At 35.3% G+C, this 26,853-nt stretch overlaps 1 protein-coding gene across 3 annotated transcripts in view; it reads left to right on the forward strand.

The window, feature by feature from the left end:
- Positions 1–26,853, forward strand: part of mute (gon-4 like protein muscle wasted) — a 469,386-nt gene that overhangs the window by 248,173 nt on the left and 194,360 nt on the right. For all 3 annotated transcript variants that reach the window (XM_090406009.1, XM_090406011.1, XM_090406010.1), the window contains exons 16-17: positions 1,178–1,310; positions 10,986–11,145. In XM_090406009.1, coding sequence (XP_090262135.1) covers positions 1,178–1,310; positions 10,986–11,145 — 293 coding nt within the window. The remainder of the gene's footprint in view (positions 1–1,177; positions 1,311–10,985; positions 11,146–26,853) is intronic.

The raw sequence follows: 26,853 nt of genomic DNA on the forward strand, positions 1-26,853 counted from the left end.
TCCTCTACTATCTTCCTGGAAAATTCTATATCCCTCCTTTTCTATTCCTGCCTGCATATTTATCTAAGTTAACTAAAATTTAACTTATGCCAATTAACTTTAGGCAGGCATTCTGACTATCAATGCCATAGATTCAGCTCCACCATTTCTGGTATTCCTTGCATTAGTTTACAAGCATAACAGTCCATTTGACATTTCAAAAGTCATGAACATGTCATCATTCTGCAGCACTCTCACCAGTCCATTACCTTGCCAAACCTTCCATTTTCATCCTTATAGTTCTCCAGATATTCAAGGCTTTCCTATCTACATCATCTTTATCATACCCCCATCCACTTCCTTTCTCTCATGCATTCTGTCTTGCAATTAATCATTGTTTTGTCTGCTTTCCACAAATGACTTCTCATGTTTCTTTCTCTCTCTCTCTCTCACATATCATACAGCAGTATCTCCTGACTTACAACAAACTCATTTAAATGCATTCCATCTGTTTTTAAAGCAGTCCAACTTTCATATTTATTTGTTCTATGCATTGTGTGAGGCCATCGTGCAGTTGTCTCGTCTGTCCTTCTGAACTCAGAATTGTCATGCATGGGAAACATGCTGACTAGTTTTCCAACTATTTTCTTATCTTTGGAGCCTGCAACAACTTCCTCAGTATCCTTTTTCTCATTTTCAAAGTTTTTTTTGTCCACAACTGCCACTAATGCTGGTGACTATTTATTTCCTCTGTACAGAGCCTCAGTTATTTTGTGCTACTCATAAAACTTTTTGCGCATTTTGTTATTTACCACACATGTAATGATGAATACCCCATACAGTGTGCTAACAGTATCATTGCTGTTAATAATATGATTGCTATACTATCCTATTATTAACAGCTCTTTTAAAATGCATGGGGAAACATGCTGATGTCATGATAATGCTACCAGATATTTGAATAGTGAAACTTATTGGCTGTATTCTTAATATATATATATATATATATTTATCACAAAAATAAATCCAGTTTTTAGAACTTAGCATATATGAAGTTAATTTTATGTGGTGTATAATTTTCATTTATATTCAGAAATGCATAAACCAAGAAGAAATCAAATATTAAAATAATGTGTACTTTGACCATTTATTCACTGATATAGTTATGGTTTTTATTTTTTTTTATACCCCCATCCAGTTGGAATACCAGAACAAGTTAAGAGACAAATTGTTTTTAGCCCAGTGTTTATGTATCCTGAATTGTTACCATTATGTGGATTATCTCCAAATTCTGAAGGAATGAAAGTTGCTTTCACATTAGCAGAAGATTAGTAAGTGCAATGACAGTGTTTATTAAAATCATTTGTATTATATTTTGATACATTTTTTTGTATTATAGCAAGTAGAAAAGCCTTCCAGTTCCAAATGTATTAAGCAATATCTTCATTATAGTCCTATTTATGAGTGCAAAATGAAAACCTTTATCTTGAAAAAGAGGAGAGAGAAAGAGAGAAGAAAACAAAATAAAATATAAATAAATTTTAAATCATAGTCAATATGTTAAATTAACAAAAATTATAAGTAACACAATTGAAAATGAACATAAGCACATAACAGTAGATGTATTGGCATGTTGATGTACTCTGAAAATTTGAGATACTCTTAAAAGGAGCAGTTAAAATCTAGTCTAACTGAACTGTGATGTGTTAAAGGAATGTTAATAAATGTTCAGCAAGGATAGATAAGTTTCAGCAAGTTTGAGGCACTGAATCCTATAGTCATATGCAGTCGACATTCACTATACCAAAATCTTCTCTGAAGCCCGTAGGTACAATGTTATGCCAAAGAAAATCACTTAGCAAACTATCCACTGTATCAATATTTGATGAAACAGGCTTTCCCAGTTATTGGACATTAGGAGAAAAAAACTTATAACTATCTTTATAGTCATAAATTTTTTCCTCTAGGGCAGAACAGTAAAAATTAGAATAAGATCTATTAATTTCTAAAATGGCATGACTGGATTCATCTTGCTGGAAGACTTTATTGGGCGCAGAACATAGAAGGGGAAAAAAATTGGAGAAACATAGAGCAAACATTACTTGAGTACAACTGCCATAATGTTAAATTGAAAATGGATTGCTGTTGATTTGAAGAAATTCTGGATCTAACTGCATTGTTGAGTAGATGAATGAAGCTATGGCATGAGTACACCATAGTAGAATAGCAAAGATGTAACAATTAGAAAGGATGTAACTGAGAATCACATTGGGGTTGACAGGATTGGGAACAGTTTCTAACATAATGTTCCAACATAAAAATGCAGACAAATTCACATGGAGAGAAGACGGAAGGAATAAGAAAAGTTTCACTGACTATGTTATAGTTGATAGCAATGTTTTCCCACTGGTTCAGAACACTACAGTGTACAGATGATTTGAAATTGAAAGTGATCACCATCAGTCTTGAACAGGACAAAATTGAATTTCATATCGAAAAGAAGAACATGTAAGAAAGTTTTTAAAGCAAATAAAAGTTGAGCAGCTCTTTAAATGTGAACTGCAGACTAAAATACACAAATATTATTGAAGAAAATATAAAAGTGCTTGAGAACAGAAACCAAACCTTGGAGATTCAGCGGCAAATCCTGAAGAAAACATTGACTGATTCAGCTAGAAAGACATGTGGTGAGGTTGTCTGCAAGGATAGAAAAATCAGAACTCCATGGTGGACACAGGAAGTTAAAGAGGCAGTGAAGGAAAAGAAGAAAGTATATAAAAAGTTCCTGCAAATAAGTCAGCTTGTTCTCTTAGAGAATACAGAGAACTGTAAGAAAGCTAAACACTGTGTAAAACTAGCTAAATAAATGTCATGAGAAGACTTTGGTAAGAACATAGAAAATAAATATCAAGAAGGTGACAAGATATTCTGGAGACTGTGGAAAAAGCTCAGAAATTGAGGTAAGAGTGTTGCAAAAGGAAATTAGATATGATAAAGGTGACATGAAAACTGAAGAAAAAGATATTCTTGATGTATGGAGCAATTACTTTGAAAAATTACTAAATGAAACAATCAGTTTTACAGCATGATAAAAAAAACACTCAACTGGCATGCAATAAGGAATACCTATCCATACCTGAAGTAGAAAAAGCTGTCAAAAGCCTGAAATGTGGAAAGGCAGCAGGAGTAGACAATATTTGACCAGAAATGCTCATGTATGGAGATATCAAAGTCTTACAGTGGCTGCACTGCATAGTTCAGAAGGCCTCAACAGAGGGACAAATTCCAGCTGATTGGAGTAGAGCTCTTGTAGCACCCATATAAAAAAAGAAAATAAAACTGAATTGTGAGAATTACTGAGGTATTTCTCTACTGAGTGTTCCTGGTAAGATTTATGCAAGTATACTTGAGAAATGGTTGAGAAGGATTATGGAAGGGAATCTTGATGAAAACAATCTGGAATCAGGGCAAATAGAGGCTGTCAGGATCAGATTGTCACTTTACAACAAATAGTTGAGTAATCATGGGTATATAACAAAGATCTGTATTTTAAGTTATGTAGATCTCGAAAAGGCATACGACAAGTTGCCAAGAGAAAAGCCATTCAAAATGCTACAGTTATATGATGTCAATGGGGCATTATATCAACTAATACTTGATCTTTATTTGAGTTGTAAGTTAGCAGTTAGAATTGAAGGAAGTACAGGAAGATGGTTTGATATTAAATCTGGTGTCAGACAAGGATGTACATTATCCCCCTCTGTTATTCTTTATCTATATGGTACACATCATGAAGGAAAGTGGTATTAAATCTGATATCAAAATTGGGGATGTTAATCTCAGCTCTTTGCTTCATGCGGATGATGTTATATAAAAAAAGTTCTAACGTTAAACTTCTAAATAAATCTACTACAAGCCTGCAAGATTCCCTGACTAAATTGAATAATGTTGTAATAGATATGGTATGAAGATCAGTAATAACAAGAAAGTGAAAATAGGCCAAAGCATTGAAAATATCAACTGCATTGCGAATGGAGAACCTATAGAATATTTCACTACCTTGGTGCAATTTTTAGTGAGATGATAAATTAAATATGGAAATAGACAACAGAATCAAAAGGTAGGAAGTCAACTAAATAAATTTATATGGAATAAGAGAGAAATTAGTCGAAACACTAAATTAGCTGTATACAAGACTGTGTTCAAACCAATTTTAACTTATGGATCTGAGAGGTGGGGTAGAAATAAAACACTTAACCAAAGACTAGAGACCACAGATATCAGTGCCCTGAGAAAGATTAGGGGTGTGAACAAATGTCATCAATCGCAATATCATATTAAAAAAGAGGATATTAGTAAAGAACTTGACATTGTTCGCATCCAGGAATGTGTTATCAGATAATCACAGGTGGTATGGTTGCTTAAACAGATTAACAAAACAAGGAAAGATTAACAAAACAAGTATTATTATGCAAGAAAAAGACCAAGATGTGGCAGAGTAAAAAAGTGCCTTAGAAGATAGAAATATAAAATCTGATAATGTTGAAGTCTTGACACGTTACAGATTGATTTAGAGGAAGATTGTAGATAGGAAGTTAGTAATGATGTAAGTTTTTCATGTAGTACTATTATATCCTGAACACCCATTGAGGATACATGTTAGGAATTTTACCCAGGTATCTCCAGAGTTCAAACACTCGCTGTGGAAGGCCACAGTAACATCCAATTCCACTCATTTACCATTCTCTAAGCAAAAAATAATTTCCTTATATTCTTGCTAACCAGATTCTTATGCAACTTCCTGGAATGGCCCCTTGTTTACATATCTAGTTATGTATTGAAAGAGATCTTTATCATCTAGTATAAAAACCTTTATATTAGTATCTAATATAAAACTCTTTATTATTATTAAATATAATTAATAATAATAATATTTGATTTCCATGGAGTCAAAGGACTCATTGCAGAAGGTCTATACTCACTCATGGCAAAAGATCATTGAGCTGTGCCTTGAATTCATTCATAGTTTCTGCACTTACCACACTTTCAGGCAGTGCATTCCGTTCTACAATAACTCTCCATTCAAAGAACCTTCTTCTCACTCACCTGCTCACACCCTCCTTAAACAGCTTCCATGAATGTTGAAAGTTTTTCCAGTTGGTTATACTATAAATTACCACCTTTACCATGAGTTGCCCCAGTCCTGAAGATACTTCAGGTGCAAACTGTGTTTGGTTACACTTGGATAAAGGATTAAATCAAGTATATAATTTCTTGATATCTTTAATTTATAGCTTCCATGAATGGCTTCTGGTTCTACCCTTGCCTCCTTATACTATATGAAATATCTTCTCCACATTAATCTGGTTATAATCCCTTACCAACTTATATGTATCAGTCATATGCCCTCTTCTTCTATTCACAAGTCTGTGTAAGTTCCATTTCCTTAATTTCTCCTCGTATCCTACATTCCATAGACTTGACACTAACTTAGTAAACCTTCTGTGGACTTTATCCAATTTGGAAAAGATCTAGATTTGGTCACCTCTAGGTGACCAAATCTACTCACAGTAGTCCATATATCACCTGATCAAAGCCTTATATAGGGGAACTATAATCTTTTTGCTTCTGCTTGTCAATGTCTGCCTCATTATTCCCATAATCTGTTGGGATGTTCTTACAATTTTAGCAATGTGATCCCTAAATTTCAAGTTTCTGTCAACCATCACTCCCAGATCTCTCATCTCCTACACTTCTTGAAAATTTCTCCATTAATAGTATACTCTACATCCCAACCTTGCCTATGAAATTTCAAGACCTTGCACTTTGCAAATTAAACTGATAGCACCAATCAGTTGGCCACTCACATAGCCTATTCAGATTCTCCTGCAAGGTCACGACACCTGTGCTACTTCTCATAGCCCTTCCCAACTTTGCATCATTAGCAAACAGCTGCACATTTCCAGTTGAGCCAGTCCCAATGTCATTAACATACAAGTTAAACAATAATGGTCCTGAAACAGATCACTGGTCGCACTCCACCTGTCTCTTTTGGGATACTACTCCTCCATATGGAACCTGCTGATACTTGTCCGACTTTGTTATCTAATGCCATCTGTTTCAGTTTAGCTATCACTATCTACCTATCAGTTAAATGTTTTTAACCGAAAAACCTTCATTTCCCCATGGATTTTCAATTGAAGGTGAGTTAGTGGTCTGATACAGAGATGCAACATTTTTCATCCTGCAAAGCATGCAGTAATTGCATATCACTTCAGCTCACAACTGCATTAAAGTACTTGAACTTTTTAAAATTTAAAAAATTCACACAATTCATTATCTCTTCATGAGTAGTTTCATGGGTGTGTGTGGGGTGGGAGGGATATGCTTGCCTTAGAGCAAGTCTCTCATTTTAGAAGTTGGAAGTTTTTTCCACTTGGTTAGACTATAATAAATTTAGTTTAATCCTTTATCCAAGTGTAAGCAAACAAAATTTGCACCTGAAGTATCTTCAGGACTGAGGCAACTCATGGTAAAGGTGGACCATCACTCCATGTCTTAGTATCTCCCATAATACAAAGCACATCTTCTTGTGGAGATGTATAATGCATAGTGCATAAAAGGTGAGGCACCTTTTGGCAACTCGTATAGGCAAATATGACTTCTCCATTGCTTCTGCCTTAGTATCACCACTTCTGGGTCTGGCTCCCACTGACGAGACCTCAATAAAGGTCGAAACCAGTCTGGGTAGTGGCCCTTCCCTTAATGCATAGCATTATACATCTCTGCAAGGAGATGTGCTTTGCATTATGGGAGATACTAAGACATGGAGTGATGAGAGCTTGGTCCACCTTTACCATGAGTTGCCTCAGTCCTGAAGATACTTCAGGTGCAAACTTTGTTTGCTTACACTTGGATAAAGGATTAAACTAAATTTATTATCTCTCATTTTACTTATCTTGGTAGCTGTGTAACAAAGTGTCCAGAAGAACACATAACAGTTTACAGCTAAATATCCTGGCCTCATGACTTTAGTTGCTCTGTCCATAATTCCAAGTAACAATAACGATAGCACTCTACAAAACAGTCACCATTTTAATCACTCTCCACTAAACCCTCTCCAAAACTTTCACACCTCCAAAGATCCAAGATGACTACATCCTGTGCCCAATAGTCTAGATGTAGTCATACCAATGCTTATAAACAGGAATAAGAATTTCATTATCCCTGCTTACTATTGCATTTCATAACATTCAAGTTAAAATGCTTTGAACTTTTTTTTTTTTGTAATATGCCTACTTGAAATTCAAATTTGTATCCATCATTATCTCTCAGTCCCTAACATTATCATTTACTAGTAGTCCAATTCCATCTGTATAATGCATAGTGCACGACTTTTCACTTTGACATATTGAATTGGCAGATATTATTCTTTGACCAAACCCAGTCTATTTAGAAGCTGTACATTGCCTGTATTAACAATTGCTCTCCTCACTTTTGCATCATTGGCAAACAGTTGATATCCTCTGAATTCTGGCTTAACTAACTTTTCTAATACCTTATCCACCACTGAGACAGTGGTTGTTCTGTAATTTGTTACCTGTATCACTGAGCCTCCTTTATGTAACAAAACTGTCATGCCCTTTTTCCATTCCTTTGGTTGTCTGCCATTGCCGAGATCTAAATAACAATTTAGTTAGGAGCACTCTCATTTCGCTTGCATTTTCCTGATCATAGAAGCTGATATCCCATCCAGTCTCATGGCTGTATCTAGATTGAGATTACTTCATATTCTGAACACTTCCAGTTTTTCTAGCTCTGTTCTCATATTGATTACTTTATTTAGTATTTCAACTGTATCGTCTGCTTTTATCACCTCCTTACTATTACTTTCATCAAAGTTATCGTACCATAATTATTTTCCCTTTTACTTCTGACATAGTGAAAGAGCTCTGGGATTTCCTCTGGCCTGCTCATTTGATTTTTCCTTCCGCACTATGCGGATCATCCTTTCATGTACTCTAGTACTCATGAGCCTACTAATCTCCTTTCTTCTTATATAACTTTATTATTATTAGACGTTTTATTTTATTTTATTTTTGCAGATTCTGTTTATTGTTATTAAAACTTAATAATATTAAATTTTGTATAGTTTATGAAAGGTAGGAGAGATTGTGTTTTACATTTTTTACTATTTCTGATACTCTATCTTTTTGAAAAACATATCTTTGTTGGGGTCATTTTTGGCCTCAAAACATATGTATTCTTTCTTGGATAATTTTAGGGAGAATGGAACAGTAAAAATTAAATCATTTCCTAAGGCCTCTATTCCATCAAAACAATATCTTTCATAATTTCCGTCACAGCAGAAACAAAGGTGATGGTTTGGGTGGGGGGGGGATAGGAGAGTCAGGAAAAGGAGAATGATGGGAGAAATGCTGAGAATCTGTTCATAAAAGTGGCTAAGTAATACAACTGTGTTAATGATATGAAAATGCATAATCATAGAGGTAATTACGATGAAATGAAGATTGTGTACTCAACTGACTTTTCATATGTGAAAGGAGAATCTGCATAAGTGAGGCATTATATGTCAGTAGAAACGTGCAAGTTGTCCAACTGGATCGTGTAAACTATAGAGGTGAATATAAATTAAAAAGCCCAGAGGTAACTTATCTCTACACAAGTTCCAGGATTATTAGAAACAAAGGGATAGAGTTTGGTGCCTTGGTGAATTTGTTGTGACATCAAATTATAGGCATTAGTGAGACCTAAGTCTCAGATACACATGTGCGTGCGTGTACACACACACATTAATTGTATCCTTTACAATCAACAGAGTGTAAAGGATATTAGTATTTTTAGGAAGGATAGAAGGGGGGTTGAGGATATACTGGTAATGATAGCAGAAGATTTGAGTGCAGTTAGGTGGGTAAAAAGTTATGATTGCAATAATAGTAACAGGTTCCATTTAACACTGAGTTTGAAGCTATCTGGTTTGAGAGAGTTTCTAAAAGGATTAAATGCATGGTTTGGTGTTGTCACAGACCTAGTGGATCAGTTCTGGTTATGATAAAATGCATCACTAAATCAGTCTGAAGAGTGCTAAACAAGTAATCATCATGGGTGACTTTAATTATCTGAACATTGATTGGGTAGTGGTGAAATCTCATGAGAAGAATGAAGTCAAATTTATTCAGCTTTTTTTTGTGTGATAACTTCCTCAGGTAGCATGCGACAGAAGCTTGAAGTCAAAAAGTGTTAGACCTCATTATAGTGTTGAAGGAGGACATCATTGAAAGAGGTGACTGCTCTGCCACTGGTTGTTGATGGTGATCTATACAGATGTTCCATATGGAAAAGGTGTTACATGCCGAACTAGAAGGCAGTAAATTATGGAAACCTGAGGAGAATATTAAGTTTGGTTATATGATATTGTTTGCTAGGTGTGGAGGATATTGGCAGTATATGGGAAGCATTAAAAATATACTTAAATGATGCAGTATTGGAATGTATTCCTAAGGAAATCCTAAAGGATACATAGGATAGGAGTGAAATGGATGTATAATCTTATTAAGCAAGAGATTCTTAAGAAAATGTGAAAGGGGCTTTGTGCATAAGAATGACATTAGTTATGAAAATTATAAGGTCCAGGCTAGAAAATTTTCAAGTAGTTTTGTACAAAAAGCTGTCTGACTATGAAGAGAAACTGGCTCTGCAAGCTAAAGACAATTTGAAAGAATTTTGTATTTTTATATTATGCTACAAGTAAAAGAAATGATGCATGTGGAAGAATAATGCTGCTCAATGCAGATGGTATGCAATTGGCAAGTGCAGAAGAGACCTGTTCAACTAATTGGTGTCTATTTTGCTAAGAGCTATTTACCTGGTATATGTAACATGGAGCTCAGTTCTACTGCTGCAATGAATGAAAAAACTCAGGTGTATGAGGAGAAGGTACTAGAGCTGTGCACAAACTGAATAAGAATTTGATAATAGGAGCTGTGTTGTGCTGATGGAACATCAACACAAATGCTAAAAGAGCATTCAGCTGAGTTGGCTGTGCCTTTTGACATAGCTAAGTAATTTGAGTCTCAGCACATAGATTACTCCACAGAAATGGAAAGAATGTGTGATGATTCCATTGCACAAGGGTGACAAAGATTGATGTGTCAACTATCAATCTTTCAGCATCTCGGAATGGTGGTGAAGATTTTGAAAAAGTTGGAAAAAGCCTTTCAGAAATGGGTTGACAGAAAATCTATACTTTGCAATGAGTTTATTAAGGGAAATGTTTGAGTAACTTGCTCACATTGTATGATAATAATAAAGGGGTGGGCTCATTCCAATGATGCACTTCTCTATAAGAGTGGTGCATGATTGGAATGAGTTCACTCCTTTCTTGTTTGCATTCATTCTTAACTACCATGGGTGATATGGATGACTTTCCTTTGGAGGTGATGAATGCTGGATGTTAATGAATTCAAGAACAGGTATGACAGCTAATGTAGGTGACTTTCCTCAATGAGTCCCTAACTCCCTGGAGGTCTCTGGTAATAATAATATTTTTGGCTCAATTATCCAGTGTTTTATTAAATAGTGTGTCATCCCTGACTTCAGAAGAATTCATTCCTTTGGACCACATTCCATATATTCAGTTAATTCATACATATCTGCCGCCTACAAAAAGTGAAAAACAAATACGATTGCATATTAAAAATATGAAAAATACCAAATCTTGTAGCATGATGACAGAATTCTTCCAAATTGTCTTTAGTTTGTAGAACCAATTTCTCTTCATATTCAGTCTAATAACAAAGTCCCAACCAAGTCCAGGTATGTCTGTTTACTGCTCTTTCTAATATAATAAATTTAATTAAAGTATTAATTTTCAGTCTGTAAGTTGGAATATAAGGGCAGCTCTATTACCATTAAAGGTTTGCTATTTTGATTTATCTATTATAACAAGCTACATAATAATATTATATATTTTATTTTATTTGCAGCTTGATATCACTTGGTTTAGAAGAATTCATTCCTTTAAACCACATTCCATATATTCAGTTAATTCATGCATATCTGCTGCCTACAAAAAGTGAAAAACAAATACGATTACGTATTAAAAATATGAAGAATGCCAAATCTACTGTCATTAATCCTATTAAGGTAATGTCAAAATAAATTTTTATTCTTAAAATTAATCTATGTATTTTTATTTTTGTTGTGATGTACCTGATTAGAGTTTTAGCATTTTTGGTATAATAATTTAATGATGTTACTGCCTCTTTCTATGTACAAAATTTCTATTCATCAAAATGAAATATTGAATTTTCATGAAAGAAGAAATATATTTATAATTGAAGCAAATAGATACATAAAACTGAGATCCATTTCTTCCAGATGCCTCTGTCCTCCCCCCCCCCGTGGAACACTCTTTGTGGTGGTGCAGATCTCAGTGATGGTACTGGCACTTTTTATTACTATCCTTTCTTCCAGACTACCATCACTGAGATCCTCCAACACCCTGCGCCGCTGTGTTTGTTGTGCAGTGATGTCATGGACATCTGGAAAGGGGGATCCTGATAATAGTCTTGCACTCATTGGTCTAGGATGAATTGACCAGGATCAATTGACTAATGGGCTTGCCTACGATAGTCAACAGTGTTGCAGTAAGTCTCTCTCACCTCTTTGAGAGACTGGACCCCAAGCCAAGGGTCTTGGCTTGGGATCTAGAGATTGCTGTGGTGCTAGTATAGCATCTGGGAAAGTCCTGGCATTCCACTCCTGAGTGAGTCATTGCTTGCCAGTCATTGGGCATCCATGCATGGCTCTGTTGTGGTTGGGAAGCTCTGGCACTGAACCTAAAAACCTCTTGAGCATGAATTCTTCGTCCTTAAACATTTCAAGGATTCTAACAAAGTCCCAACCTCTTGGTTGGGACTTTGTTAGATACAGCATTTGGTAACAAAAGTAAAAAACAAAGGATATATATACAGATAGCCAAATATTAGTTCCTTGTTCTGTATCACCTGTATTATCTACTTCTTTTCAAGTTGCACAAAGTATGATAAAAGATATCGAACGTGGTGTCTCACTCTTATTACCTGGAGCTGCAGTTTCACCGTGTGACAGTTCTTCACATCAAGACGGTAGATCCGTGATGATGATGTCTTGGGATACATCCAGGCCTACTGCTGTTACGCCAAACATTCATAAAATACATGATCAGCAGCTTCCACTACAGGATCAGAATGTCGCTCAGGAGAAGGAAAATGGGTCAGTTAATTATCCTTGGATATCCTTGTCAGAACATCAGTGTGAGGTCTGCTGTAGATGCTGCACAACCAAAAATATCCAAAGACATAATATGAAACTACATGAAAATGTCAGACAGGAATATATATTGGGTGCGGACATGAAAACAGAGTTGTTGATGATGATGAGGCAAGAGATGAACTGCATGCTACACGAAATGAAAAGTAATACAGGCATACATGGAAGAGTGAAAAATAGTAGAAGGAAAGATGACCATGTGAAAGACATATCGAATGATTCGAGAGTGGCTCTCTATGGAGATTCCATTATTAGAGGTGTGGTGAATGAAAAGATGCATAAGGTTTGTTTTCCTGGTGGTAGAATGGAGAGAGTGATTGAAGCATTGGACATGAGGAATAAGAGAGCACAAGAGTTGGTGGTTGTAGTAGGAACAAATGATTTCGATTGGAACAAGGAAAATGCCAGATTGGATATAAGGAGAGTAAAAGATAACAGTGTGGTAGGAAAGGTAGTTAGTGTGTTGCCAAGGTATGATAGTCATGAATCGAGGAGGTGAGCAAAGAGTATGAATGATATGTTAGCATGGTTATGTGAGGAGAATGGAGTGCATTTTGTGAATGTGTGGGAGGAATTTGAGGGACGGATGGAATTTTATAAAGAAGATGGGCTGCATTTAAATGGTTTTGGTGTGAGTTGGCTGGAGAGATTGTTATTGACAGTAGAGGTAATGACTGCAAATAGTGGTCACAGTTTTGAAGCAGTATGGTGTGAGGTAGAAGTAAACAGGATGAAATATTTAATTGGGTGTTGCTATAGACCTGGTAATATGGAAGGTAATGAGAAGGAAATGTATAGGCAAATTGGCCTAGCTAGCAAGAAACGAGTTACCATTATGGGTGACTTTAATTATGGTAATATAGACTGGAAGCAAGAGACTGCATCTGGGGATAAAGAAAATTAATTTTTGGAGTTTTTGAAAGATAATTAGGCAGCACGTAACGGAGGATACACGAGATCAAGAGTATTGGATTTGATCATCTTATCAGATGATGTTATTATAAATGAGGTGTCAAATCTTCCACCAGTTGGTGAGAGTGACCATGAGGTGATCACTTGCAGGGTGACCAGTCATTCGAGGACGTCTGTTAGAAAGGGATATATGTGGAATTATAAGACTGGTAATTATGAAAAGCTCAGGAAACTGTTTGCGATAATAAATTGGAAAGAGGAACTGGATGGAAAGGATATCAATGCTGCTTGGGCCATACTCAAGAACTATTTGGTGGAGGCAATATCAGAGTGTATTCCGAAGATTAAGAGGGTATTTATAACAAGTTGCATGAGAAGTACAAAGAACAGGCGAGGAAGGTGACTAGCTTGATAAGGGTAGCAAAAATGCAGTATGAGCAGCAGTTAGCTAAAGCAGCCCAAAAAAAATCCTAAGGAGTTTTTTCGATATGTGGCCAGTAGAAGAAAGAATGATTATGGTAGGATGGAATTGATTGGTGAAAACGGAGGAATGATAACTGCTGCGGAGGATAGAGTTGAGATATTTAGTGAACCATTTCTAAAGGTATTTCATTCTTGTGAATGCGGCATCATGCAGAACTTGAAAGCAGTGGGAAAGGAGGAGGAGGAGGAACTGTTAGTAAGTGAACAGGAGGTATATGAGGAATCGAATAGACTTGATATAAATAAGACTGTGGGACTTGATGCTATTTCACCACGTGTTTTGAGGAAATGTGCCAGAGAGTTAACAACAGCTTTTGCATATCTTTTCAACATGAGTCTCTCACTGGGTCAAGTTCCAAAAGAGTGGAAAGAGGGTAAAATTGTTCCAATTCATAAGGGAGGTGATAAGAGTAAGGCTTTGAATTATAGACCAGTCTGTGTGTCTGGAGTTGTGGTCAAGGTATTAGAAAAGTTAGTTAGGACTAAAATTCAGAATTGATTGACAACAGAAAAATACTCTTTGGCAGCCAGCATGGATTTACTAAAGGAGGATCATGCTTTAGCAATCTGTTTACTTTTTATAATAAAGTGACAAATGCGTTGGATAAAGGTGTCGCATATACAGTGGTATATTTAGATTTTGCAAAGCCATTTGATAAATTGCCACATGACAAGCGGGTAATTAAATTGGAACGGATAGGGCTGTACAGTAGATTGGTTTGCTGGATTGGAGATTGGCTGTCTGATGGGTATCAGCGAGTTTTGTATGGAGGAGTGATATCCCAGAAGAGGAAAGTTACTAGTGGTGTACATCAAGGGTCTGTTTTGGGTCCATTGCTGATTAATTTGTATGTAAATGATATTTGGAGAGGTCTGAATGGTGATATGCAGTTGTTTGCAGATGATGCAAGGTTGGGGAGAGCTATCAGGAGTAGAGCGGATGCTGTAGTTTTGCAAGAGGACTTGAATACATTTTCAAAAAGATGAAAATGCGTTGGAAAAAGTTCAGAGGCGATTGATTAAGGTGGTTTCTGGTCTCTGGAATGTAGAGTATGAAAATAGATTGACAAAATGCAATTTGCAGAAATTGGTGGATAGAATGAGGAGGGGAGGGATATGATTGAGACACATAAGCTGTTAAGAGGTTATTACCAGATTAATGTCAGGGAGGTGTTGCATAGAATGGGTGAGGATAGCTGGAGAACAAGAGGTCATCCCTGGAACCTGTATAAGGAAGGTGTGAGCAAGAGAGTGAGGAGCAGGTTTTTTTTGCATGGAGAGTGGTGAGTGATTGGAATGCATTGCCCGAGAGTGTGTGAGTGCAGAGACAGTGAATGTATTTAAGGCATGGTATGATAAATTGTGTGTTTAAGAATGGACTTCCCACGATGAGTCTTTGACTCCATGGAGGTTTTTATTATAATAATAATAATAATATATGATACTAGTATAAATGTACCAATATTTCTGATCATCCATGCAACAGGTGAAAAGCCACTAATGAAAATTCATCCTCTATTCAAAAAGGTTTAGAAGGACTGGCAGGATCTCAAAACTGTTAAGAAATTACATTCTGGTGATATCCTTGGTGTCATTGGTGTGGAAACATTGTGTCAGCAACATTCCAAGAAACTACCGAGAGCAGCATCAGTGGGTGATATATCAATCACAGTAACACCTCATAAAACACAATTCTTGTAGAGGAGGTATGTTCAGTGCTTAAAGATCAAGGGGTTACAGGTGTGAGGCATCCTGATATGTAGGGATGGTCACCTGGTTCCAACCAGGAACATCATCCTTACTTTTGATACACCCAAGCCCCCAACATCTGTATCTCAATTGTCCTGTTAGAATGTACATCCCTAATCCATTAAGGTACTTTTAAATGTCAGAAATATGGACATGTCCAAACTCTACCACCTATATCCGATATGTGGTTGTAAAGAGCATGATAACAAAACTTGCTCAACAAAGAAAACAAAATGTGTCAACTGTCAGGGATATCATCCAGCTAACCCCCCATGCATGTCAGAAATGGAAAGATGAAAAAGAAGTACAAAAAAAAAAAAAAAAAAAAAAAAATTAAGACAGAACAAAATACAGTTGAGTCATTTTTTATGTGGTAGATATGTTCCACAGAAAACCGCATATAAAAAATCGCACAAAAAAGACCTAACTTACGTTGAAAAATTAGAGATGCGTTCCATAATTTTCTAAAACCTCATAAAACTGAAGCAATGAATTAAAATAAACCTAAAATCACATAAAAAAAGTTTATAAAAATTCAGGAAAATAAGAATGCCCAATTTGTTTTAAAGCTTTAGTCATTTAATTTATTGAAAAGTAACATTTTTTTTTTACATTTTTTCATCAGAATTATCATTGCTATTAGACAATATTTGGCAACGTTTGCCAACTGATGCGAAATCATTTCATCACCAGAAGAGATAGCACATCAGATCTGTATGGTAAAGGCAATGGTTCTTCACAAACAGAATTAGCTTCACCCTCCTTCTGTGCTGGTTTTTTTTTCTTCTGACAACGTAATCAATGATTAAACTTTGCGATGATGATTTTACTAATTTTTTATACAGCTTGCGGTATCCAGAAACACAGTTCTGGATACCGCAATTTAAAGGCTCTTTTTGAATTGGTATCATTAACAAGAAAATGAATTTCCAATTTACTGCACAGTTCAAGACCTTCTCGAATTATATTTGAAGTGAGGGGGCGGGGAACAGGTTTTTCTTCCGCTTCACTATTGTTTTCTGGATCTTCAACGATATCTAAAGTTAATCAATATCCAATAATATCATCGTCACTTAAGGCATTATCCACAAGCAATTCGTCTATGTCATTCTTCTGGCTAAATGTATCAAAACCTTCTCCACCAATTTCATGTGCCAAAGTAATGATTTCATCTGATAATGTAGATGTTTGAATGGTTGCACTGTTTGCAGCACATCCAGGCCAAGTTACTTTCTAGCAGGCATTTAAAGTTTGTGGTCTTATTTCACCAATAGCAGATGCAATATGATTTAAACAGTTCAAATCGAAATTTTTGTTCCAAAAGTCAGTTACTGTTTAATGATTCATTTTCTAGTTTATCCAATATAAATTGAAAAGTGTGCTTAACGTAGTATTTTTTAAAAGTAGCAATTATGCCTTGATCTAATGGCTGAATAATTGTATTGGGTGGAAAAAAACACTACTACCTGAACATTTGGATGCTCTAAATGTGGATGACTTGGTATTTTGTCAACAGTTAATAAAACTTTAAAATCGAGAGCTTTTTTGCTTCATATATGTTTCCACTTCTGGTACAAAGCAATTATTGAACCATTCAGTAAATACAGCAGTTGTTACTCAGGCCTTTGTATTAGCCATCCAATATACTGGCAGATGTTTTAGATCTTTGCCTTTTAGAGTACGTTGTCTTAGAGATCGATTTACTAGGAAGGCTTTCAACATTCGATCCCCTGATGCATTGCTACAAAGTAACAACGTTGCTCGATATTTGCTTGCCTGAAACTCACTTGCTTTTTTCTCAGACTTTGCGATGTAAGTTCGACTAGACGTTTTCTTCCAAAACAATCTTGTTTTGTCAGCGTTAAACACTTGATCGGGACAATATCCACCATCTACAATAATTTTGGCTAACTTCTCTTGAAAATTTTTGATGGCTGCTTCATCTGCTGCTGCAACCTCGCCTGTAATCTTCATGTTATGAAGTGCATTCCTTTTTAAAAAATCCGTTAGCTATCCTTTGTAGCCAAAAATTCTTTATCAGCCTGGGAAGCGGAAGTAGATGGCTCCAGTTGTTTCATCTGTTCATAAAACCGAAGAGCTTTTTGTTTAATTAAATAATGCCTTATAGGAATTCTTCTTTGAGTTAATTCTTCAATCCAAATTACGAGCGCTCATTCCTTTTTTCTAATAAAGCTTCTCTTGAGTATGATGATAATTTGGCACTTAGTTTTGTGCCAGAAATGACAGATTTTCTTATTGTGACTTAAACCTTTTTAATTGTTTTTATAGTAGATTCGCCTAAATTAAAATGTTTACCAATCGCCATAGATCCCTCTCCTTTTGTTAAGCGATCTAAAATTGCAATTTTCATTTCCAAAGAAATTGCTTTTCTTCAGTACTTTTTTCTCCCCATTGAGCCAAATTCAATCTTTAAAATAAAAATTAGCAAAATTTAGACTTACAATAATCAAAAAACAAACACTTACTCACATGCAAAATTAAACTTCACGGACGCTCACTGCGTACGCATTACTCATGTTACACCAGAATGTGCTGTGTAGTCCATTATGTACAACAGGGAAACCCAGAATATGCATGAAATATGCACTGCATAAAAATGATGTGCATAAGAAGAGACCTGAGTGTATATCATATCAGTATGCAAAAAGGAAGTTAACCATTATTGCACCTGTTCTGTGATCCCCTTATGCTGAGTAGATGGCAGCTAAGAAATTGTAAACAGCATTTCAAACATCTGTTCCACCATCCGATAATTTCACTATACCTAAACTTTATGATTGCGAGTGCTTTTCTGTTGTGTGCATCAATCACTTGACCTATGGTCTTACTCCAGAGACAATTTCAAAAATGGTTTCATTCAATGAGAATGCACTTGTCATAAAGATTGTGGCAAAGATATCACTGAAAGATAAACCACCAGACATCTCCATAGAAAAATTGGATACTTTGGTATCCACTGAAAGTAAATTAAACTTGCCAACTGACCCTGACACATCAGATGCATTGAATATTTTACGAGAAGAAGAGATGGATACTGGCTGTCATGCTTCCCAACAACAATTGATAAATATAAACCCGATGACAAGTCCCATACTGACATGCTGACAGATATCTACATGCCTCACCCCATCATTATAAACCTCAAAAATTGGGTATTATTTCCACACTAGGAGCAAGGGGCCTGACTCATCACTGAAAACTAGCTAAAGAACTTCAACATTTAAGAAACACTTTGCTCCAAATGGCTATAATGACCACACCATTTCCAGACTACTCAACTGACATAAGACCAGAGAAATTGCTAATGAAGAAGAAAAAAATAGGATTCATTATGTTCCCATATCTTTTTCTTTGAGATCCATCTTCCATCAGAGGTCGGCGACCACCTTGGCAAATTTTGAGCTATTCTCAGCCATTCTGAGCAGTCTCTCACAGTTCATGCCAGTCTGATTTTCTGCCACCCAAGATTTTCTTCGTCTTCCTTCTCCTCATCTTCCATTTATCTTCCCTTATATAATCGATTGAAGTATCTTATATTTTTCATTACGAAGTAGGTGACCAAGATATGCAGTTTTCCTTCTTTTTATGGTATCTAAAAGTTCACGTGATGTCCCCATTTGTTCCAGTACTTCCTGATTGGACGTTTATGCTGTCCATGGGATTTTTAACATTCGTCTGTATAATCACATATCAAAGGCTTCAAGTCTTTTTATTGATGTTGTCTTCAAGGTCCAAGTTTCTGCACCATACAGCAGTATAGACCATACATAGCATTTAACCGTGCATACTCTAAGCTCTGAATTTAAATTTCGGTTACTCAGTGTTGATTTCATCAAGCGAAAATTTTTTTCTTGCCATTTCAATTCTTTTATTTCCATTTCTGGATTGCAATCTTCATTTAACCAGCATCCGAGATATTTAAACTTTGCCACTCTTTCTATTTGTTTTCCATTTAAAGAAAGTGCTGAATTAAGAATTGGTTTCTTGCTTATGACCATGAATTTAGTTTTGGTGATATTTATTTTTAATCCCATTTTTTCACTCTCTTCATTCACTAGTTCCAGAAGATTTTGAAGATCCTGAATATTGTCAGCCAGGAGAGCTGTGTCATCATCATATCGGATGTTACTGATGATTTCACCATTTACACTAATCCCTTCCCTTCTTCCTTTCAAGACTTTTTGAAATATGGCTTCTGAGTATATGTTAAAAAGAAGAGGTGACAGCACACATCCTTGCCTTACTCCTCGTTTGATGTTAATGGAGTCTGTAATAATGTCATCAACTTGAACAGATGCCTTTTGGTTCCAATATAAGTTTTCAATGTTCCCATATATTAGTTCTATTTCCATAAAACTAGAATAATAAAATTTGCTAGTTTTAAAGTAATATAAAATCAAAATAGTATTTAGCCCCTTTATCAAGATGAGATCACTGCTCCAATCTGCAAAACTTCGACATAGCCTACTTCAGTATCCAGGTGTTTCTCGGCTATGGTGCGATTTCCAGTCATCCTGCTATGGACAGACAAAAATCGATTGAACAGTGCATTGAAGAACACATTTAAGATATTGAATATCATAGAAGTGAAGCCTTAGCTTTGTCATCACAGGCTCTCTTTAGCTGACCCACAAGATGTTTTGCAAATGAGACATTAAATTTTTATGGGATAAATCAGAACTGTTACACAGTTGCTATGATACAACAGAGAGAGAACTCTGGGAGTCTTTGGAAATAGCATTAAATCCTAAACATCTAAATATTAACCAAAGTATTTTGTTTGAGTATACATCCTAGTCTTCATTAGTTAAACACATGAATGCATAAACATGCAAAACGTGAATGAATGTGCTTAACTAATGAAGACTAGAAAAATTATACAAAAAAAAAAAATTTTTTTTTTGTATAATTTTTTGTATGAAATCAAATATATGTGTGTGTGTGTGTGTGTGTGTGTGTGTGTATGTATGTGTATATATATATATATATATATATATATTTGACTAAAGTTTATAAGGCTGAACACCAGAACAGTTAAAAATTTTGGTTAGAACAAAAATTTAGTTAGATAAAAGTTAGAATAGTTATTTTCAAAAACATCAGTCTCTTCTATAACTACATAGTGGTTGTCACCTTTGTTAGTCCTCACTATTTTGTCTACTAGTTTGTATATTTACACCTGATGAAATCTTGTGAAATTAAGACTGACCGGAAATTTCTGACCAAATGGCCATCATTTCCTTCCTGTAGAAAATCTTCATTAATAAACATCTGCTTGGATTCTGGCTAACTAGACTGTGTTTTGTTTTGGATTAAACTGTATGCATTATTTTATTATTATTATTATCTGAAACCTCCAGGGAGGCTATAAATCACCAAACCAGCTATCATACTTCCCCTTAAATTTATTCACACTAAATGCACTCACTACCCCTAAGGGCAAATTATTCCACTCACTTGCTTATAATGGTACAACAAACAAATACATATATGCCAACTCTCCATATTTTTGACCCATTTCCTTATATTAAAATTTTTGGAAAGGAAATATCCACAGATGATATAAGTAAAATAATTATCATCTAAATTTCACAAATTTGGCCTAGAACAGTACACAAGTGTAGATACTTGAGCATGCAGACACAACATAAATGAATAAGTGAAACGGAAAATATTGAAGCAAGTGAAAAAATAACTGAAGCTGTAAAAGAAGCTACCTAATGGACATGATTAAGTATTCCTGGCTTTTGGACTGCTGATGAACAGATGAGTATTTCATATTATGGTGGTTTTGTGTTCTAAATTTACATAGGTTGAGAAAATTTGGTAAAGCAGAGGTGGATTTATGAAAATATCTTTCATATTTATGTCTACTTCTGTGAATGACTGAATTCTGTGACATAAAGCAGAGTATGAAAGAGCAAAAGCATGAGAATAAGGAGTAGATTTGGTATGGGTGATTCATTGATAAGAGGAATGCTTCATGAAAGCATTCTTTCCTAGTCTTAAGAATTAAGGATGTCAGTGATGCTCTAAAGATGCAGAGAGTGAAGATGGTTTTGGCTGCTACAAATGATTTAGCAGTTGACAAGTGTAGTATGCAAGAAGATATGAAAGAGTTGCTAGTGCATGCAAGAAAGAAGAGGGAGAAAATAAAAGTTGTGAGTCTGTTGCCCATGATATGATAGAGGAGAGCTGAGACAGAGTCCTGTGATTGCAAATAAGTCAGTACACAGATTGTGCATGAGGGAATGGTGTGCAGTTTATGGATGTGTGGAGTGAGTTTGATCGAAGAAAGGAAGGATTTATATAAGGCCCTTTCCTTTAGTATTACATGGTGATCCGCATTCATTTCAGTAAAATTATGGTGACTTCAATTGTGTTAGGAATAATTACTTTAATTTCCTGACATTTCGATCTTCAGATTAAGGTCATTATCTGGAGTATAAACATATATATACAAAAACAAGTTATATTACATTTCAGATAGTAAGCAAAGTAACAGTGATTTGATCAACTGTCATTCTACTGACCTATATAGGGCAAATTACAGATGCAATGAATACGGTATACTCCAGTGTGGGTGAGTGAAGGAAGTTAGTACTTGGATGAGTTGAGTCCTATCCTAATTTACGTTCATGTGTAGACCTACACATTTTACTGTGTAGGTATTTGGAACCGTAATCCTACAGAATAGGTTGATTACTCCTTATTCCTGGAGGTATCCTATGCCTATAGAGGCGTGTGTTCATGGGACCGGTTTGACTGTTTGCAGGAGGAAACCCCCACATAAACTGGGAAGAAAAACCCTGCAGTCCATGCCTAAGACCGGCTAACTTGGCTATGTCTGAGAAAGATCCTTAAGCTCCTCACATCAGCGACAGGAATCGAACGCAGGACACTCCTTTCCTGAGCATATAGTTGCGAAGCGCATAGCCACTCGGCTAACTGTGCGGACATGAATTGAGTAAGTTCTTTCATTTTGCAGGAGATTTAAAGGTGACATTAAGATTATATTTTAGTAGTACAGTAATCCCTCGATTAGTGCATCATTTTTTTTCGATACCCAAATTCGATTCGTGTGCCTATATACATCTTAAAAATAAATGTTACAGATTTAAAAAAATTTCTATCTATACATTTTTATGGCTAACTATTTTAAAAAATCACTCACTAGTATGAAATAATTTAGTTTCCTATTTAAAACATTTTACAAATTTATTTTTAATGGCATACTACATCACTTCCATGTACACTATATATACTATGTTCCAAATTTTTACCACCAAAATTTATGTCGTCTGCTATAGTATGCCCACAGATTCGAGACCCTTCGACACTTCTGCGCATGTCACAAAAAGAAGAATCCATTCTGATAAAGGGTAATCAATCCGTCTTCTGGGAGGAGTTGTTTATTATTACATGTAGGAAAATTAATTTCTCTTTTATGAACATTGTAGTTTTCAAAGTGCTAACTGTTTTGCTTGTATAACAGTTGGGAAATTTTATCTTTAAAGCACGTGATTTCGCATGTTGGCGAAATCACATCCTTCATTTCTTTCTCCCCTTCAATGATAACATCCAAGAGTTAGTTAAATCTCATTCTGAAGAATTGAGTGATTCCAACCTGCTAAATTTAGATGCACAGCAGGAAGATTCCGAAGAATATGAAGAAAATTTAACCATTGATAGTCAGCCAAAAGAGAGATCACAGAAACAATCTGAAAATATTTTTCTTACAATCGAAGTTTTTAAGCAGCAATGCTTAGAAGCTGACCCTGATGAAGAGAGAAGCAGTAAAATTTGTAGAAGAAGAAGCAATAGGGCCATACCATCGGTTGTATGAAAAAAAGAAACAAAATGCCCGCCAAACTGCATTAGCTCAATTCTTTGTTAAGAAGTAGAATAATAAAATTTATATTCTGAATATGTTTTATTGTCTTTCAGCCTCATGGTTTTCCTTTAACTAGACCCTGAGACATACCCTAAGTCTTTTATAAAAAAAATTAAGGGTTAAAAACGAAATCTGAGGAACTAATTATACATTTTCCCATAGGTTCTTATATTCGATTAGTGCGTTTTTAATTAATGTGCCTGTTTTAAAGAACGCATTAGGCACACTGATCGAGGGATTGCTGTATTCTGTTTATATTATCTGATATACCTTTAGTGTATGGATTGCCTACAGTTTTATTGTAACCTAGTTTATTTTTGTTTTTAAGTGGAGTCTTGTGAAGAATTTTGTTGATAGTATTTTTGCTGCAGGTATTTTTCAGGAAGGTATTGCTGATAACTTTTAATTCTTGTTTAAGTGCTTATTCACTGGAGCAAATCTTGAAAGCCCTGTTTTTTAGTGTGTTGATGAGTTTTTGTGTTTGGTGGTGGTGGTAAGAGTTTGTGTATGTATTAGCCAGTGTGTGTGTGTAAGTTTATGGTAAAGTGAAGAAAAGACAGACAGATGGAAGACATGACAAGCGTATCTAGAAAAGGAAGTGAGTTCTGACTCTCAATTTGAATTGTGAATTGTATGCGTTTGTATTGTTTGTTTAGGTAACTAAGGAAAGTAAGCATTGTCAACATATCTAAGCCAGACTTCGAGTTTTAAAGTAAAGGAATCTAGAGTATGTTGCTCAAAAGCTTCCATATAAAAGTTGGCAACTGGGGTGGACAATAACATTGCTCTCATAGCTGTGCCTTCTTTTTGCAGGTACAAGGTAAAAAGTATTTTGCCACACAAAATAGCCAGAACATAGTACATGGGCAAAAAGCAAATCACTTTTTTCTGGTGTGTGATGTCTTTAATTTTACTGAAATGAAACTCTAGTGGGATTCGTTTCCTACTCTGCTGTTCAGATCTCCAACAAGGACCACTTTTTCCATTTTCTTTATGTCAGCTGCCTGTTCTAATGACTCAAAAAATTCCTCCACTTCTTCTGTGGGATAGACACAAAAAAAGTTTCATTGTCCATGTTCCCATTTTGAAGTTTGTCCACAAACTCTACTTGAAACTGCCTTCCCAAGAATTTTATCTTCGTGTTTGGTGTTAAATACTATTGCTAATCCTTCCTTTCCTTTATCATTATTGCCTGAAAATAACATCCTGTACTTATTATTTAGTAAAATCTCACCTGTTTTTTTCTTCTTTGTCTCAGTAATGCCAATTACATCAATGTGGTTTACTCTTTCAGTTCCTCTGCAAGTTCAGTTTCCTTTCCATTAGTATCCTTATATTGATGGTTCCTATATTCAGTTTTAATGATGGGTTTAGTCTTCTTCTAGATGTGGAGTTGGAGTTTGTCTATAATTTTCACATTGTTTTTTCATTACAGTGATGCATTCTTTATTCCAAGAACTCTGCTCCAATCATCCGGAATTCAGGTTTCTGACCACGTCTTTTGAATTATGCATTGTAGCCAGTTTATAAATTTTATATTTTCAATATATATATATATATTCAAGTTAAAATCAGTGTTATCTATTTTAGCTCAGCTGCTTTTCTTGCATTTATCATTTCTGAGGGCTATAGTAAGTTTTTTCTACAGAGTTGAAACTGTATTATACTTGACAAGAAATTATAATCTTTTCATCTATATTTATCCTAGAATAAATAAATGCAAAGTTTGCACATGAAATATCTTCATGATTATTTGTATTTAGAGACTAGTGTACTATATATAATCTTGCTCTTTATATCCCATAATGCACAGCACACTCCCTTTACATGGTATGTATAATACCCTACATTATAAGTCACTTCCCAGATATGTTTTGACCTTTATTGAAGTCTCATCAGTGGTAGCTAGACTTTATACAGATACTAAAAGCCATTATCAAATCCATCTTAAAGGAATAAGTAAATCAATAAGATAAAATGAATGTTGTTGTCGTCTGTAATTATTAGTATTTTTCACACTTGCACATCAGCTGAGAACATACATTATAATTTGAACTAATTAAGTATAAGCTATCTTTAACCTTTGTAATTGCATTTAGTAATATATGTAACCTAATTAAAACGGTGCTTATTCCTTCTGATGTTCAACTTCTCCAACAATTTTTTCATCATGTGATATCAGATACTTCATCATCATCATCATCATCAAATTCCTGTCATGTACCCTCAAGGGGTGTACAGGATATGACAGTACTACATGAAAAAAATTACATCATTACTAACTTCCTATCTACAATTTTCCTCCAAATCAGTCTGTTACTTGTCAAGACTCCAACATTATCAGATCTTATATTTCTATCGTCTAAGGCACTTTGTACCGTATCAATCCACCTATATCTTGGTCTTCCTCTGGGTCGTTTTCCTGCCAACCTGGCAGAGAACACTTGTTTTGCTAATCTTTCCTCTCCCATTCTATTTAAGTGACCATACCATCTGAGATTAGCTCTGCTAACGCATTCCTGGATGCTGACAACATGTGAAGTTCTTTCCTAATATCCTCATTTTTAATATGATATTGCCATTGATGCCATCTGTTCACGCCTCTAATCTTTCTCAGGACTCTCATATCTGCGGTCTCTAGTCTTTGGTCAAGTGTTTTACTTCTGACCCAGCTCTCAGATCCATAAGTTAAAATTGGTTTGAACACAGTCTTGTATACAGCTAATTTAGTGTTCCGACTAATTTCTTTCTTATTCCATATGAATTTATTCAATTGACTTCCCACGATACCAGCTTTGCTGATTCTGTTGTCTATTTCTATATTTAGTTTACCATCTTCAGTAAAAGTTGTGCCTAAGTAGCTGAAATGTTTTACTTGTTCCACAGGTTCTCCATTCACAACACAGTTGACATTTTCAATGATTCTGCCTATTTTCATTGTCTTTGTCTTTTTATTGCTGACCTTCATACCATATCTATTACAACAGCTATTCAATTTAGTCAGAGAATCTTGCAGACTTGTAGCGGATTTATTTAGAAGTATAACATCATCCGCATAAAGCAAAGAGCTGACATTAACATCTCCAATTTTGATATCAGGTTGAATACCACATTCCTTCATAATGTGATCCATATAGATAATGAATAACAGAGGGGATAATGTACATCCTTGTCTCACACCAGATTTAACATTAAACCATCTTCCTGTACTTCCTTCAGTTCTAACTGCTGACTTGCAACTCAAATAAAGACTAAGTATTGCTTGGTATAATACCCCATTGACACCATATAACTGCAGCGTTTTGAATAGCTTCTCTCTTGGCACCTTGTCATATGCCTTTTCCAAATCGACAAAACTTAAATACAGATCTTTGTTATATTCCCATGCTTTCTCGACTATTTGTCGTAAAGTGAAGATCTGATCCTGACAGCCTCTATTTGGCCTGAATCCAGCTTGTTCTTCACCAAGCTTTTCTTCCACA

The sequence above is a fragment of the Typopeltis vanoorti genome, chromosome 16 (genome assembly GCF_054136105.1).
Source record: "Typopeltis vanoorti isolate ZY-2024b chromosome 16, IOZ_Tvanoo_1.0, whole genome shotgun sequence".
Lineage (NCBI taxonomy): Eukaryota > Metazoa > Arthropoda > Arachnida > Uropygi > Thelyphonidae > Typopeltis > Typopeltis vanoorti.